The 19040-nt window shown below is 35.3% G+C and overlaps 1 protein-coding gene across 3 annotated transcripts in view; it reads right to left on the bottom strand.

Moving 5' to 3' along the window:
* IBTK (inhibitor of Bruton tyrosine kinase) overlaps positions 1-19040 on the bottom strand; it is a gene marked incomplete at both ends in the record, with an annotated part of 83776 nt that overhangs the window by 30003 nt on the left and 34733 nt on the right. For all 3 annotated transcript variants that reach the window (XM_080700772.1, XM_080700770.1, XM_080700771.1), the window contains 5 exons: positions 48-160; positions 2594-2715; positions 3902-3962; positions 8678-8795; positions 11120-11221. In XM_080700772.1, coding sequence (XP_080556898.1) covers positions 48-160; positions 2594-2715; positions 3902-3962; positions 8678-8795; positions 11120-11221 — 516 coding nt within the window. The remainder of the gene's footprint in view (positions 1-47; positions 161-2593; positions 2716-3901; positions 3963-8677; positions 8796-11119; positions 11222-19040) is intronic.

The raw sequence follows: 19040 nt of genomic DNA, 5'->3' as shown, positions 1-19040 counted from the left end.
ATCAAAGACTAGAAGTGCAAATACATACTATAACTCTTTCCACTAACCTGTAGATGGTGGACTCTGAATAATATCTGAAAGGTTGTAACCTCCAGAACTATCTGAACGCTTACGTGGTTTCTTTTTAGCCTTTGTTTTTGCCTTCTTAAACATAGTTTCCCTAGAAAAAAAAACAAAAGTAAAAGTGATTTTTTAAAAAATTAATTAAAGATTAAATAAAAGTCATGTTTAATTAACAGAATATAGTATTTTTATTAAACACGAACCATGTAAAGATATGTAAGCTCCAGTACATTCATCTATGTAGCACCTGAGTAAACTACTAAATTTCACTAGGCCTTGGTGTGGTATAATTACTTGTTCTACCCCTAGTATTTCTGTCCAAGTTTAAAACAAGAGGTATAAAGGAAAATTCTTTAAAAACTGCAACACTTGTTTTTGTCACAGTAGTCACTGAAGAGCAGCAGACATACTCCACTACTCCGTGGACATGGGCCTTGATAGAGGTCACAAGGTCACTAAGGACACAAGCAGGCCAAGGCACAGCTGTCACTATGGGTGCCTCACCAAGCATAACAAGCTGATACAAGACATGATCTGAGAGCTGTGTGGGCTTGCCACAATGAGCAGTGCACCATGGAGCTGCTCTAGGTCTTCAAAGGCAAACAGGCCCTCAAGTTCATCAAGAAAAAGAGGAAACACATCTGTGCCAAGAGAAAGCGAGAGGAGTTGCATGCATCCTGGCCGCCATGAGGAAAATTGCCAACCACAGGCCCCTTCTCACCTCTATGCATAACAACTTCACAAAAACAAAAAAAGTAAAACATGGCACACGCTTACAAACAAACAATATTATTAAGTATGATACTAAACTAGAATATATGGTGATAGCCGGGCGTAGTGGCGCACGCTTGTAATCCCTGCGCTTGGGAGGCTGAGACAGGAGGATCACACAGGTTCGAAGCCAGCCTCAGCTACTTAGTGAGGCTCTCAGCAACTTAGTGAGGCTCTCGGCAACTTAGTGAGACCCTGTTTCCAAATAAAATATAAAATAGGTATGGGAGTATAGCCCGGATGTAGAAAGCCTCTGGGTTCTACCTCCAGTACCACCAAAAAAAAAAAAAGAAATATCTGAATATCTGGTGATAATTTTTAAAGCATTTCAGAGTATATTAGTTCCCTGAATTTAGTACTATTAATCAGAAAAAGGAAAATATCTGTGATGACAACTATCTTATTTTTCCTGATGATTACAGATTTCATTTTAACCATTTACATAAGTAAACTGTGACTATTATTATTTTGTAGAGAACAATGTAAGTTATTTATATTAATGTTAATTATTATTATTATTTTAATATACTGATGTCCTCCATCTAAATCAGATACCCATACACTGTAGGATACCAAAGGCTAGTAAACACTAGAAAAGGAGTTACAAACATAAATGAAAAAGATACCTCTGGAACCCAAGAGCAGTTTTTCAGTGAGTGTACAATTGGTAAATAAATTAAACATCCAAAGATTTCATTTTAACAGATTATTTACCAAGCAGAGAAAAATTCATTCTGAGACCAGCTGATAATACAGCCTAAAACACTGATTAGAAATTCTCTAGCCAGGCATGGTGGCACGTGCCTGTAATCCCAGTACTTGGGGAGGCTGAGACAGGAGGATCACAAGTTTGAAGTCAGTCTCAGCAACTTAGGCCCTGTTTACAAAGAAAAAATAAGGCTGGAGTATAGACTTGAGGTAGAAGGCCCCTGGACTTCATCCCCAACACACACACACACACACACACACACACACACACACACACACACACACAGAAATTCTCTGCAGGGCTTGACAAATGGTCAGACCACTATTGTGGAGGCTGTGCAGAATCTCCTATAATCTGCTGAGCAACTCTCAAATGCCAGTCGCTATAGGCACATCATCTAATAAAATGATCACATTCTCTAGAGAGAGATCTTTAGAAAATAAAACCTCACCTATGGCTGGTACACTCCTTTCAGGAGCCTCTCTAGTTCAATTTCTCCAGGGACCAAATCCCTAATCTTCTACCAAGATGGAAAACAAGCAATCATTTAGCTGAATGAGGATAAGGAAATGATCAAGTATCCTTCATTCAAACACTCACCTTAGTCTTCATAAACCTAGTGCCAGTAATTCTGAAGCACTCTGGAATTGTTTTAGTATTTTTCTGTCATGACTACTCAGTACTTTCCAGATTTCAAAACTCTTAGCAACTTCTGATAACCATTTTGCTTCTTTCCTATTCTGTCTGTCCTAGTGCACTATGCCTTTTAAATTTCTCTATCACAATCCCAGCAGGTTGGGGGGAGGCAGCTAAGATACATGCACTTATTAATTCAGTATGTTTAACCTGAGATGTATTTTTTATACCTGTATTTAAAATTTGTTGGACCTGCAAATCTTATGTATTTACTTTCCATCATACCATCAAGAAGGAACATATATACATCATTTATGTCAAAAAATTTTAAGTTCTTCTACCAATATCAACACAAGAGTATCAAGTGTCTAAGATTGGAAGAGGAGGAAGAAAGAAGGAAAAAACACAGCTTACAAATAGTTTTGTTCCATATTTATTTCTTCTTTTAAAAAGATATCTCCATCTTCTACTTCCAAATTGCTAATATCTGGTCCATCTTGATATGGTGTAATGACTCTTCGATCCATTGCTGGAATCTATAGAATTAATGAAGTGATTATGTGTGTGGGTGATATTGGGGATTGTACACAAGAGCATTCTATCTCTGAGCTATATCCGCATCCTTGTTATTTTTATTTTGAAACAGTTTCATTAGGTCGATGAGACTCTCACTACTTTCTGAGGCTTGTGATCCTCCTATCTCAGCCTCCCAAGTTCTGGGATGACAAGCATGCACCAAAATGCCTGGCTTAAATCATTTTTTAAATACAAATTTGTAAAGCGTTTCTCTTTTTTTCTTATTTTGGTTGCAGTATTGGGTATTGAACCCAGGAACATTCTACCTCTGAACTGCACCCCAGCCCATTTTTTATTCTTTATTTTGAAACAGGATCTCACTAAGTTGTGGAGGGCCTCACTAAGCTGCTGAGGCTAGCCAAAACCTGTGATCCTCCTGTCTCAGTTTCCTATAATCTGGGATTACAAGTGTGCACCACCACACCCAGATACAAGAGTTTTTCTTAAATAGCTAAAATATTTCATTAGTTTTAGATGTGTTGACTTTAACTAGAAAAAGTACAAAATGCCTACTGACTCATAACAACGGAAGAAAATTTTGTTTAGATTCATTAAAAAGTATATTCTATCAAATTATCCAAAAAACCCTTCTATCATTAAGTACAGATTAATCCACTTCTGGGAATCATGGTAATCCATGATTTTGCACTATTCTAACCTTTGGTAAATAAAAAATACTCTTCAATTTTGAGTAAATGAAATGAAGTGTATAAAGTGATCAAAACAGCTGTTAATTTTATCATTAAATATCATCAACTTTTAGTATTATACTTATCTATAGAATCTAAAAAAACCTGTCTTAATTTCTAAAAGATCTTCAGAAAATTATTACATTGAGAAATCTGAGCCGGGCGTGGTGACGCACGCTTGTAATCCCAGCATTCGGGAGGCTGAGACCGGAGGATCGTGGTTCGAGGACAGCCTCAGCTACTTAGTGAGGCCCTCTGCAACTTAGTGAGACCTTGTTTCAAAATAAAGAATACAAAATAGGGCAGGCGGTGTAGCTCAGAGGTCAAATGCCCCTGGGTTTCATCCCCAAACCCTACCAAAAAAAAAAAAAAAGAGAAATCTGATCTAACAAACTGCTTTAGGTGGTACTAAATACTATATCCACCAAAATCTTTACTGGAAAAACAAAGAACTTACCATTTTTCGGTAAAACACAGAAAGATCCTTCAAAACATCATCACTTAAAACCTCAAGAGACCTAAAAAAGTTGGAAATAAAATTCTACTTTAATACTCAAATGACTTGATACCTGTCAAGATTTTCAAATATATAGAGATAGTTCATATGCCAAGTAAATAACAAAATTATTTTTCAAGCTTATAGGCATTAGCTACCATAAATTCCTTTTGGAAACAGATGCAGTTATGTTACATACTTGAAGTAAACAGCAAACATACTAGACAAGTATTCTGAATAAAACTGAAACAACTCCTACGAATAAATGTATGAAAAATATTTTCAAACAATAAAATAGCAAATACTCATTTTCTAACTTTACTTTTCAGAAACTAGAATTTCCAAGTATAGAGAAAACTATATTGATATAACAAAGGCTTATGTGTCAGGATACCTGTTTTGTATCAAGAATTATCATTGCTACCAATTACCTACATGACCTTGCACAATTCACTTTACTATTCAGGGCCTTAGTACATTTTCTTGTGTAAAATGAAGTTTGTATTAGGTCAGCTATATTCAAGACAGATAACATGGATGTTTCAGGTTCAAGGCATCAGTGAAATTTTTTGAAATTTCAAAGTTTAGATTCTAACATACATGTGTACACACACACACACACTTAAATTCAGTATATATGTACACATCCATATATATGTGCTAAGTGATCTTCAGTGCAGCTTTCCTTTTGCTAACATCTCTTTACATATTATTAATACTTCTAGCATACATGATTAAGAAAAGCTTATACAAATCATAAATTTCTATACAAACTGTGTGTGTCTGCTCATTATTAAATGTAAATGGACATCACCAGAGCAGGTGCAACCTTTAAGTGGCTTAGTTGACACACCTGTGCCAAAATGAGTTGAATAATAGTGACACATCAGTTACCAATATAATATTTGTTTTTTGTGGTAATAGGAATTGAACCCAGGGGCATTCCATCTTTGAGCTACATCCCTACCTCTATTATTATTTTTAAAATTTTAAAACAGGGTCTTGCTAGGCTGATGAGAGTCTCACTACTCACTGAGGCTGTCCTTGAACCCGAGATCTCCTGTCGTAGGTTCCCAAGTACTGGCTTTACAAGTGTGAGCCACCAGGTTTGGTTTTCAATATAATAGTTTATATAGAGTTGATGTATGTTTCACTTTTTGGTTGACTTTTATCTGATTAAACTGAGTGTGTTTAATTTAGCAATGCAGAGTAATAAGTTGTTATGAATTAAAGCTACTAAATTAATCAGCAATGAAATTAAATTTAGTATGAAAACCTAGCTAGGTTCTGACACTTAGATAACAAATACATTTTTAAATGACATTGTCTAACATCTCATAACATTAATTTGCATTTAAAAGCATTTTCACAAACTAATAAAGCCTTAAATGGCAAAAGAATTTTCTCCAAATTGGATCTTAACTTCCAATTATTAAAAATAGAACACTTTGTTTCAATAATGTTTTAAAATTACTTTAATTAAAAGAATTAGATTTTAAATTATCAAAAAGTTGTTACCATTTATATCAACCCCATGATCAAGACTGTCTCAAATTTTTTCCAGAGACTTCCGGGAAGATGGCGACCAAGAAAAGCGGGGCTTAAGAGCCCCGCTAACAACAAATCTCCATTACCACAAAATCAGCGCCTTTCATAGCCAGAAAACACCATCACCAGTGAAACAAAAAATCACCAGGCTCCAGAGAGAAAGCGGGCTGAGAACAGAGCCACAGAGGAGATACACTGGCCTCACGCCCGAGGACACGGCAGATGCGGTAGCAGCGCCATACTGCCGGCGGCACCGGCGAATTCACGGGACGGCTACAGCAAGCCGAGGTGAGCCACTGCGGAACAGCCAGGCGGGATTTCTCCGCACACAGAGCATCTAAAGCTCCCAGTGGCCGAGCTCAGCACACGCTGCAGGGATTCAGAGTGGAAATCAAAACCAAGAAGAAAAACACCAGCCCCACAGCCGAGGGCGTAGCAGCGGCGCCATATTGCCACCGGCGGCAGCAGCAGCGAATTCAGCGAGGCCAGTACAGCTACATCTGCGTATTCAAAAACAGTGAGTCAAATTGCAGGCCACAGAGGAGAAATCCCAGTACTGTACTCCCTGGGTCTTGACCCAGTGGGGGAGGGGCAGTGGCAGAGATATCACAAAATAGGAGAACATGCAACCTGGCACCCCCCCACAGTCTAAAGCAGCCTCTATCGACTCTCTGGGTCGGAGACTCTGTGATAAAACCCAGTAAAGGAGTAGTGGGGTCTGAGATACTACTGACTCGAGATCCAGAACACCTTAAGTGAAGTCATAGTGACCCAAGGGAAGAACCCAGAGAAGGCACAAACATCAGAAATCATGGGAAAGAGGAATAATACTGGAGCAATGAATGCCCACAACCCCACAACATCAGAACCCGATAAAACAGAAAATCAGAGATTTCTAGAAGATCAAATCAGGAAAATAACTGTAGAAATAATAGAGGTGCTTCGAAAAGAACTCAGAGAGAGCCAAAAAGAGATAAAGGATGCAATTAATGAAGTAAAGGCCTCAATTCAAAGCACAAACAACCGATTAGACCACATGGAGAACAGAATCTCGCTCTTAGAAGATGAGCAATCCAAAAATGAACGCATAGTTTCTAATCTAGAAAAAAATATCCGACAGCAGGAATCTGATATTGAAGAAATATGGGCCCATTTGAAGAGAGCTAACCTAAGAATAATTGGAATAGAGGAGGGAAAAGAAAGTGAAACCAAAGGGATCAACAATCTCTTCAAGGAAGTAATAGCAGAAAATTTTCCAGACATAGAGCAAGAGGTCGATACACAGGTCCAGGAAACTTATAGAACTCCCTTTAGACAGGATCGGAGAAGAGGATCCCCACGCCACATAATTGTCAAAATGACCAATGTGGAAGCCAAGCAGAGAATCTTAAAGGCAACAAAAGCAAAGGGCCAAGTGACATTCAGAGGCAAACCAATTAGAATCACTCCAGACTTCCCAAACCAAGTTATGAGAGCCAGAAGGGCTTGGAGTAACATATTCCCAGTTCTGAAAGAAAACAACTTCCAGCCAAAAATTTCCTACCCAGCAAAACTTTCTATCAAATTAGATGGAGAAATAAGAAGCTTCCATGACAAACAGAAACTGAAGGAATTTATGTCTTCAAAACCAGCACTAGAGAAAATACTCAAAGAGATTAACTACAAAGAAGAAATAGGTAACACACTCCAGAACTAGAGAAACAAGATTTTCCATCCAACAGACAACTAAGATTGGTTATCTGTGGAGATTCATTATTTATGTTAGTCTTTTACCTATCTCTAAAGGGTATTGTTTGCCTTTATTGTTGTTAATTGTTAGGATTTCTAGTTGGAATATTAATATACCTTCAGATATAGCAATTGGAAATATTTTATCCCATTCTATCAGTAACTGTTAACTCTGTTTACATTATCTTTGGACATATAATTTTTTTTTTTATTTTTGGGGGAGTTTGTATACTCCTCTGTTGCCTGTGCCATTGAAATCATAACCAAAAAATCACTGCCAATTTCAATGTTGTGATGTTAAACACACAAATAGAGTCTTAAGATTTATATTTAGGTCTATTATCTATTTTGAGTTAATATTTGTATATGGGATTAGGTAAGGGTCCAATTTTATTCTTTTCCATGTAATTATTATTTTTTAACAATATTTAGTTAAAAGTAATATTTCCACCACCAAATGTTCATGGAAACCTTGTCAAAAATAACTTGACAATATAGGGAAGAATTTAGGTCTAGGCTTTTATTTAACTCCAATGGTTTATATATCTGCCTTTAGAATAGTAGTACACTGTTTCAATTATTGTAGCTTTATATGGTTTAAAATCAGAAAATATATATCTTCTAGCTTTGTTCTTTTTCAAGATCGTTTTGGGTACCTAGACTCCATATTCCATATTAGGATAGATTTTTTTCTGAAAAATAAATATATAAATATATGATAGTTTCACCTAAAAAATAGAAAAAAATATTCTCTGGTAAGAAAGAAAGCAAAAAGAAATATTGAAACGTTATCTTTAAGTCATCAAAAGCTTGATATCAGACAAATGAAACTGTTATGTGAGATTATCATTTTTAATTTTAGATAAATTGCCATAATACTATATGTCAACTACTAAGCCAAGCATGGGAGGGAGGGATAGGGAGAGAATGGGGCGGGGATTGGGTGGGGGCTGACTGGGAAGTGTGCATGTATGTCTATAAAAGTATGTATCCTACTATGATGTATAAATACAGTGCACCAATTTAAAAAAAAAAATTTTTTTTCCAAAAAGAGAAAATAAATAAAAGTTTGCCTGGGTTTTCTCATTTGTAATATAAGGATATTAAATTCTATTTCACATGGTTTTCATGAAAATGAAATGAATTAATCTATATAACACTTTTAAATTCTAATCTCAAAAATCTATGATTACCCAAACTTTGGTAACTTTATAGTGAGTAAAAGTAACATTTTGACTAATATTTTTAAATATATTAATTTTTTCATTAAGAAAAGTCACTGCTAAAAAGTTTCTACGGTCCCTCTAATTCTAAAATGTTTGTGACTCTTAAATTATTAGTACTTATCAAATTTTTTTCTATCCAAGTAAACAGTATCCACTTTTAAATTACTACCATAACTGCTATTATTTACAAATATCTACTTTTTCAAAAGTCATATAATATATGTAGCCAACTAACCTTGCTTCAAGTAAAGCTGCCATATTCAGTCCCATAAACTGTAAACAAGATAGTTTCAATTGTTCAGCATTATACATTGCTGCAAATTCCAGTAACATAGCAGCATTCTTAAGCGTAACTACAAAGAATGAAAAGATTAGCAAAATTAGATACGAGGCGTGTTATTACAACAAATGGAACATAGTTATTTTAAAGTTCAAGATTTGAACATTTAGAACAAAGAAAATCCTAAGTATTTTCTTACCAAAAATATACTGGGGGAAATACAGAATTTATTTTCTACCACAAAAAATGTCAAAATAATTTAAAAACTTGATTATGAGAAACACACACACACACACACACACACACACACACACACACACACTTTAAGCAAAACAGAGGAGCATTATTGTCACCTAAAAGCAAACACTTAATTGGTACTACTCTTCAACCTAAAATATTTTTAGTACTTAAATTCCATTAATGAACAACTTCCTTTTTTATTTATACAGTAGTTATTTTTTCTTCTATAAAACTAAAAATGATATTCTTACAACATCATTTTAAGATAATTCTTATTATAAAATATAATAATTTTTATCTGATTGGAATGGAATTTATGAATTATGTATATATTTGGAAAATGCAAGTAAATCTGACCGTATTAGGTAAGCCAGTGGATCATCTGGTATCATATAATATATCCATAATATTATCATTATGGATTATGGATTTCCTTAGAAATTAACTTTATTCATATGCAATATCCTGTTTTGCTAGAGATCCTCTTTGAATATTCTACCTACATAGCATTTAACTTTAGTTTCTTGACCCTCTCCCCTCTTTTCATACCCTTAAGTCCCAGCCAACAGAGGAACACTGCTGCTTTCTACACCTCACTTCTTTCATTTGTTTTCTTTTTCCCCTCTATTTTGTTAAAAGTTTCAATTGCAATCAATAATGGACTCTGCCTTACTCCTGACTATCCTAAGGTTTCAACTAATGAGGAAAATATCTCACATCTCACAAAAATCATAAAATTGAATCAGATAAAAATGTCTAGATTGGGAACAACAATCTGACCAATAACCAGGAAACAGAGAAACCCTTCTTTTACTAGGTTCTAGGAATATCAAGGAATTAGTAAATAATGTTTACTATGCAGCAGGGGCCAAGAAGGAACACCCAAAGGAGGTCAGAAAAGTCAGCTGAGAAAGAGAAAATATCACCTGTATATATATCTTACAGCTATTGCATGCTATGTTTCTTATTTTAATATATTTTCCTCTCTTGCTTATTAAAAGGAGATTGAGGCTGTAGTTCTATTTTTGATAACAAAGGTGGTCTATAGTGTTCAAGAAAAATGAGTAACTAAGACAACAGAACTAAGAAAACTAGGGCTAATACAAATTAGAAAAATTTGACAAGAACTCCTTTTAAGCTTGATGTAGTTGAAATGAAGCAAAACAAATATAAAATTAGAAAAACAAAATACCTGTCTTTTAGAATAAAAAAATTACCTTTTTTCTAGTGTAAATTATTTAAAATATTTCAATAGAGTGAAAACATAAATACTTCCCATAGAAGGATGAAAGAAATCAGGAAAGAGAATATTTAATGACTACAATAACACAACAAAAAAAGGAATGAATAACAGTGACCTCAGCTAGCATAGTGACAGTGAGAATCAAAGGATGGGGAAAATGTGACCAACACAGTTAAGATGAATCAGTTTTGAAACAACTGAAAGAATCTGGGCACAAGGGATAAATACAAAAAAAAAAAAAAAAAAAATTTATTCCAAACCTGAGTGTTCAGAAGAACAGCTATGAAATTAACTGAACAACAAGCAGAAAAGAGTTTGAGAGAAAAAAGATGTGCTCTGTTTACCTATATAATGAAAGGATTACATAAAAATTCTGGAAAATGGTAGAAAATAGATAGCTAAAAATATTTAAACAAGGGTAAAAAAAAATTCATCTTTCTTTTTTCTGTTTGGTGGTACTGGGGTTTCTGGAAGCCCTTCTACCTTCGGGCTACACTCCCAGACCTATTTTATATTTTTGAAACAGGGTCTCTTAAGCCAGCGCGGCTGGCTTTGAACCTGCGCAATCCTCTATCTCCGCCTCCCAAGCGCGGGGATTACAAGCGTACACCACCATGCCCGGCTAAAAAAATTCATCTTTCAAACTCTTACCCTTGAAATTTCCAAATGAACTGATTCTATCTTTATTCATATCATTTACATCATATTTCAATTCTAAGATGTACATATTTCAACTTTTATCTGAGATAAGGATGTGCTTACAAATAAGGCATGCATGTAATAATTTAAATATTCTAACATTTCTCAAGATCTAAAAAGAATGGTACATTTTACCATAATATTATCATAAAGTCAATATAGTAACCCTTCATCAATCTGAAAACATAATACTATTCTAATTTAAAATTACTCACATTTTTCAGTTAATGCTACTTCACAAATCTCCTTTAATCGAGTTATGAGAAGCTGATCAGCCACCACAAGAACTTGACAAATAAAGTCCACATTCTGAGATTCTGAGCAGAAAAAAAAGCAAGCATTACTGTTACTCTGTAATTATTATACCCAGAAATAATTTGAATTAAGACATTAGGAAAAAATTATGATTATTTTCTATATGTTAGAATTCCGACAACAATGATAAATAGTAAATATATCAAGACATTTCTACCATTTAGATTGGAAACTGGAAAAATCATATAACAATAAGGTTAGTAGAATGACTGACTTCTTCATAATTTTCTATGCTGTTAAAAAATATCTCTTTAACAGAGAGGAAAGTCAAATCTCAACCTCTTATTTATACTTACACACACACATATATAAGTATATACACTTATATACATATATGTATATATACTTTAGTATACACACACAAACACACACACACACACACACACACACACACACACACACACACACGTATAGGCTCTTAGCTAAATGCATTCTATCTCCAAGCTGTACCCCAAATCTATTTCATTTTTTATCTTCAAACAGTTGCTAAGTTGCTGAAGCTAGTCTTGAACTTGGAGTCCTCTCGTCTCAGCCTCCCAAGCACTGGATATCAGCTGTGCATCACCACACCTGATAAAAGCACTTAAAAAAATTTTTTTTAAGTATTCCTTAATTTAAAATAACCTTTGTGATATTAAGTGCTACCAATGACCTTGAACACTGTACCTAAGTCACTGACAAAACAACAACACAAACAGGAATGAAACAAGTCTAACAAAAGACGAAGAAGAGAAAGAAAAAAAAGAGTCAAGAAAAAAATGGAAGCAGAAAGTTTTTGGGAATGGCAAACTAAGAACTTCTGAAAAGCCTTTACTTCATAAAGGCAATAAGAATACTACCAAAAAAAATCTAAATCAGCATTTTCAGAATTCTAGAAATCAAAGGCTTGCAATAATCTAGAGTATGTTTAGTCAAGAAAAGTGACTGAATCTTGGTAAGAACCGTGAGACTTGGGCACTGAAGCTTTTCTTATTGAGATCCTCTTCTCCCTCCTCCATGGTGATATAGTTGAACATCTAAAAATTTAAAATCTGAAACCAAAAGTATTTTGAGTGCCAACATGGCACCACAAGTAGAAATTTCCACATTTGACCTCATGTCACAGTCAAAACGCAAACACACCAAAAACACTGTATAAAACTACCTTCAGTGTATAAAATGTAAGTGGATTTCATATTTAGACTTGAGTCCTGTCACTAAAGTATCTCATTATGTATATATAAAATATTCCAAAATGTATAAAAGTACAAACCCAAAACATGTATAGTCCCATGGATTTTGCTCTTTTTTTTCGGGATGGGTGGGGGGTGTTACCGGGGATGGAACTCAGGGGCATTCTACTTCTGAGCTACACCCCCAGCCCTATGTTTTCTTCTTTATTTTGAAACAGTGTCTGAGTTGTAAAGAGCCTCACTAAGTAGCTGAGGCTATCCGCGAGCTGTGATCCTCCTGTCTCTGCCTTCCAAATGCTGGGGTTACAAGTGTGCACCACCACAACCAGTGTCCCACACATTTTGAATAAGGGATATTCAACGTACACTGAAAACTATCGTCCCCTAAGACTCCGACCCGCAGGGGCTTAGAGAACGACAGAGACACCTCTTAAGCTGAAATATGAATTCTTCTTTAATGGATCCTTAATATGTCTCAATATGTCTCTCTAATATGTCTCTAATATGTCTGACAATATGTCTTCTTCTTCCTCTTAATACGTACAGCAAGCACAATATATATCAGCATCATAATCCCTCCCTCTATTCCCTACCAACCCCAAGCTTCCCACGGCTAGGGCATGCACATTTTTGACTCTCTCATAGGCAGGCTGGTGGTAGCACAAGGTGCTGCATCACTGATCATTCTGCAGGCACGTAGCATGGCACACTGCGCATGCTCAAGGAGACGTCCATCTTGTGAGTCTCATGACTTGGCTGCAAGCCTAGGCGCCATCTTGAATCCACGCTGGCAACAAGCCGGGGTGCCATCTCGGTCCAGCCGAGTGGGCCCTGACAGAAAACCAACAACTACTCACTCATACTGAAAATGAGCACCAAGTAGTCCCTGGGGAAGACAAAGCAGTTGTGACCTTGAGGCTCTTCCTTAGAAATTCCACTAGAAGAATTCATCTTTGACCTGACTCAAAGCTTGCCTGGCAAGAACAACCTTTACTTTAAGGCATTTATTGAAGAAAAAAAATAGCAATTTATTTAACACTGAGGCTGCTTGAGATAATTAGCAGGTGGAATAAATAGCAAATAGAAAAAAAGAACCCCAAACTTAAAAGAATACACTGGTGAATAAGAAGTTGTTAGAGGCTGACTGCTTTTAAAGACTGAATGCTTATATAGCCCTCAACATTCCTATGTTGAAGTCCTAATCCCCCTTGTGGCTGCATTTAGAAATAAGGCCTCTGAGAAAGTAATTATGGCCAAATAAGGCCATAATGCTGAGGCTGTAATACAACAGAATTAGTATCCTTATGAGAAAAACTAGAAGCCAAGTGTGGCAGCACACACTTGTAACCCACTACTTGGGAGGCTGAAACAGGAGTATTGAGGGTTCACAGCCAGCCTCAGCTACTTGAGGCCTTCCGCAACTTAGTGACACCCTGTTTCCAAATAAAGAATAAAAAAATAGGGCTGGGGGTGTAGCTCGGAGGCAGAATGCCCCTGGCTTCAATCCCCAGTACCTCAAGCAAAAAAAGAAGAGACTATAGACCTTGCTTGTTGTCTTTCCACACATGCTCATCAATGAACAGCCTTCTGAAGACACACAAGTGGTATATGCAAACCTGGAAGACAGCCACACAAGTGGTATATGCAAACCTGGAAGACAGCCCCCATCAGAAACCACCCATAACATGCTCTGGGACATCTAGCCATGAGATAATAAATTTTCTTACCTACGCCACTCAATCTGTTTGTATGCTGTTGTATGGCAGTCTGAGCAGACTAAAACAAGGTATTTCGTGGAAAGTTTTGAAAAGTTCTAAGATATATTCCTCTGAATCTAACTACACACTCATGGAGGATTATGAAAACATCAAGTGAAGACTTTAGAAGGCCCTAACTATTACCTCTGGCTTATATTGAGGCTCTGCACAAGAAAGAAATAAAAGTGAGATGTCACATGCAAGAAAATGGATGGAACTTGAGGATATTATGCTAAGTGAGATTAACCAGTTTCAAAAAGTGAATAACTGTATGTTTTCTCTCATATGTGGATGTGAGACAGAAACTAGGAAACAAGTAACCTCAGATACACAAGCAGAAACTCCAGCAGAGTAATTAAGGGAATTTAGGGGAGAAAGAAGGGTGATAGAGATGTACCTAAAGAAAGTGGCACAGCTGGGTGTGATAGCACACGTTTACAATCCCAGCATTCAGAAGGCTGAGACCAGAAGATCAAGGTTCGTGGACAGCCCCAGCTATTTAGTGAGGCCCTCTGCAACTTAGTGAAACCCTGTTTCAAATTAAAAAGAATGAAAAATAGAGCAGGGATGTAGCTTGGAGGTTGAATGCCCCTGGGTTCCATTCACAGACCCGCAAAAAAAAAAAAAAAAAAAAAAAGAGAAAGAAAGAAAGTAGCATTTGAAATAATGTTATATATATATTAAACTACCAAGGCCAAGGGCAAAGTCATGGACAGGGAGAGGGAGGGAGGAGGATGGAAATGCTCCATGAGTTTTGTGAATGTATGTTCCTACCACTCTGTATCTCAGCTTATGTTATAAACATACCTGCCTAAACACTGACAGCATATCCTCATCACATACAGGGAATCCCTAGGCAAAAGTTGGTTAATTTATTAATTTATTAGTTCTAGACACTTAAGGGAATTTCTATTTTTTTTTCAGAGATAAAGACAGGTTTATTTAGGAAAAGTGAGAGATACACATTCAAGAGAGAATGATAGACATCTCAAGAGGAAGAGAGCATCTTTGGAGTCTCACAGTTCTTTTATAGGAGGACTTCATAATCAACCAGCAGACATAAATAAAGACTACTATGAACTATGATGAGATTTGCATGTCAACCAAGTAAGTAACCTAGGCAAAATAAGCAAATTTATAGAAAAAAGGAAATTTTTATGACTCAAAACAAAGAATGTAAACAGACCTACAGTAAGTAAAGGAGTTAACATCAACAAACTGCACAATGAAAAGTATGAGGTCAGATGGCTTCACTGGTGAATTTGACCAAAGCATTAATACCAATTCTTCCCAAACTCTTCAAGAAGTGGATAAGGAACGTTTTCCAACTAATTCAACGAGGCCAATATTACTTTGTTAATAGTCAAAGATGTTACAGGAAACCCAAGACCAATATCCCTTATCATTAGAGGTGAAAAGTCTTTAATAAATGCTAAAAAATTGAATCCAGTAACATATAAAATATATACATGATTGAGTGTAAAGTCCCCAGAATAAAAGAATGACCCCAGGATGAAAGAATGATTCTACTTATAAATATCAACTAATAAAATACATGAACAGAAAGGTTCCTCCTTAACCTGATAAATGATGACTATAGATCATATATATAAGAAATCCTAAAGAAACCACTAAAAATTTAATAGAATTAATCACAGAGTTTAGCAAGAAAGGATACACATCAGAGCATAAAAACCAATTGTAATCCTAAACACTAGCAAAGAATAAAACGTTTTTTAAATTTCTACTTAAAAATAGAAGCAAAAAAGCCAGGCGTGGTGGTGCATGCTTATAATCCTAGCGCTTGGGAGGCAAAAACAGGAGGATCACACAGGTTCAAAGCCAGCCTCACCTACTGAGTGAGGCTCTCAGCAACTTAGTGAAACTCTGTTTCCAAATAAAGTAAAAAAAAAGTAGGTCTGGGAGTATAGCCCAGAGGTAGAAAAGCCCCTGAGTTCCACCCTCAGTTCCACAAAAATAAATAAATATATATATAAAATAAAATAGAACCAAAAAAGAAAAAACTACTTGGGAATAATTTTACCCAAGGAAGTATAAGGTTTATACATTGAAAATTATAAAAATTATGGAGATAAATTAAAGATATAAATGAAAATGTACCCTGTGCTCTTATTCTAGAGTATCTTTATTATAATATCACATTATTAAATCTAATATTGTTAAGATGGCAAGATTTCCCAAATTGTTTTAAAAATTCTCTATTTTCCCTATTAAAATACAAACTGCTGCTGGGCATACTGGCAACTCTGTACTTGGATTATATCCAAAGCTGAGACAAGAAGATCACAGGTTTGAAGACAGCTTCAGCAAATATTGAGGCTTTATTTACCTAGAGCAAGACCCTGATTCAAAATAAAAATAAAATAGGGCAGAGTGTGTAGCTTGGAGATAGAATCTCCAGTGCCACAAAATGACCAAAACAAAGCAACAAAACAGCTGGCATTTTTAATTAAAAAAATGGACAAGTTAACCCTAAAATTCACATGAAAATGTCAGGGATTCAAAATAGTTAAAACAATTTTGAAATCGAATATAGAAAAAAGACTCATTTTTTCCAGCTTAAAAATTTACTGCAAAGTAATGATAATCAAAGCAATGTGGTACTGGCAAAAAGAGAAACGTGTACCAATGGAATAAAGTGAGAGGCCAGAAACAGTACTGGCAGAGAGACATATAGATCAATAAAACAGAGTTGAGAAGCTAGAAATAAAACCTTATGTGTATCATCGATTTTTTGACAAAAGTACAAAAAGAAAAACCTCAATGGAGAAATAAAAATTTTTTCAGCAAATGGTAAAAGAACAACTTCAAACATTTCAAGGAAGGAAGCTGTACCCTTACCCCACAACATATACAAAAATTAACACTAACTCAGTTACAAGAGTGGTTTACCTGAGGTCAGAAGTGGAAGAAATGGAAAGATGCTCATTAAAGGGTACAAACTTGCAAATAATAAGATGAACAAGTTCTGGAGACTTAACTATACTGCATGGTGACTACAGTTAATAATAATGTATTTTACACATGCAATGAGCCAAGAGAGATCATAAGCATCCTCGATCCTACCCAAAAGGTACAGTATGAGCCTGACGTAATATTGATCAGATTAACTATGGTTGGGATTTCACAACATATGTGTACATCAAATTATAACATGGCTCAACTTGGATACATACAATTTTTTTGTCAACTATATCTCAATACAGCTAGGAAAAAATTAATGCAAACTGTAAGACCTAAATGTGAGAGACATGATTATAAAACTCTTAGAAGAAAATGGGGTAATGTCAGTAACATCAGGTTTGGTATGGATTCTCAGATAATGACATTAAAAGTGTGAACAACAAGTAAACATAGGTAATCTAGACCTGAACAAAAGTAAAACCTTTTAGGGCTGGGATGTAGCTCAGTGGTAAAGTACCTGCTTTGCAGGTGTGGCTCTCTGGGTTCAATTTCCAGTTCCAAAACAACAAAAAAAGACAAAAAAAAAAAAAAAAAAACCTTTTATATTTTAAAGGATGCTAACAAGTAAATAAAAACACAATCCAGAGAATAGAAGGAAATCATACATCTAGTAAGGGAATAGTATTCAGGGTATATTAAAAAAAACTTTTATAACATAATAAAATATAATTAATATAAATAAAAATGTCCAAAAAATTTTAAATTTTTTCAAAGACACACAATTGGTTATAAAACACATGAAAGCCGAGCATGGTAGCGCATGCTTATAATCCCCGCACTTCGGAGGTGGAGACAGGAGGACTACGCAGGTTTGAAGCCAGCCGCGTGGGCTTAAGAGACCCTGTTTCCAAATAAAAAAAAGTATAAAAATAGGTCATCCCGGAGTAGAAGGGTTTCCAAGAACCCCAGTACCACCAAAAAAAAAAAAAAAACCCAAAAAACTAAAACATGAAAATATGTTTAACATCATTAGGGAAATGAAAATCAAAACCACAATAGTGTACTACTTCTCACTCACTAAGATATTCATAATATAAAAAGCAGATATTCACAAGTGTTGAAGAGGATGTGGAGAAAATGGAATACTCATGCTTTGCTAGGGGGAAAGCTGAAGTAATAATACAACTACATTGTGAAGATGGCAAGTCCTAAAAAAATTAATGTATAATGTAAGCATTATCATATGACCCAGCATTTTTATTGCTAGGTATATATGCTCAAGAAAAATGAAAACATAGCCCCATACAAAAACTTGTCCATGACTAATCACAGTAACATTCATAATAGCCCCCAAAATAAAAACAACCCAAATGTCCATTAACTGGTGAATAGATGAATAAAATGACATATCTACACAATGTACATTATTTGGCAATACAAAACAATAACATGCTGGTTTATGTTACTAAACAGACAAATTTTTAAAATTTGTCTGTTTATGCAAGTTAGATACAAAAAGTTGCATAATATTTGATTCTCTTCATATATGTCCAGCAGAGGCAAACCCACTGTGACCAAGAATAGATTAGTGGTTACCAGGAACTGGAGGTGGAAAAAAAAGCAGAAAGATCTGCTAATGGATTACTTTATGCCATGATAAAAATGCTCTAGAATTAGAAATGTTGGTAGTTGCACAATTTGTGAGTATACTAAAATCACTTAAATATATATTTTAGAAGTGTAAACTTTGTAGCATGTGAATAATATATCAATATTAAAAAAGATAGAAATAGTAAAAAAAAAATACATGTCTTAATTAGCTTTGCTCTTAAGTATACCAATCTTCAGAAATCTTGCCCTCATTTAAACACTCTCTCCTCAACAAAGACTACTCAGATTTCCCAACAGATTTAGATGCTAGTTTCTCAAAAATGTATAGGCTTGTAATCCTAATACTTGGAAGGCAA

Source organism: Muscardinus avellanarius, assembly GCF_963383645.1.
Source record: "Muscardinus avellanarius genome assembly, chromosome: 8".
NCBI lineage: Eukaryota > Metazoa > Chordata > Mammalia > Rodentia > Gliridae > Muscardinus > Muscardinus avellanarius.
The sequence above is the reverse complement of the archived record's forward strand: the minus strand, read 5'-3'. Positions and strand labels throughout refer to the sequence as shown.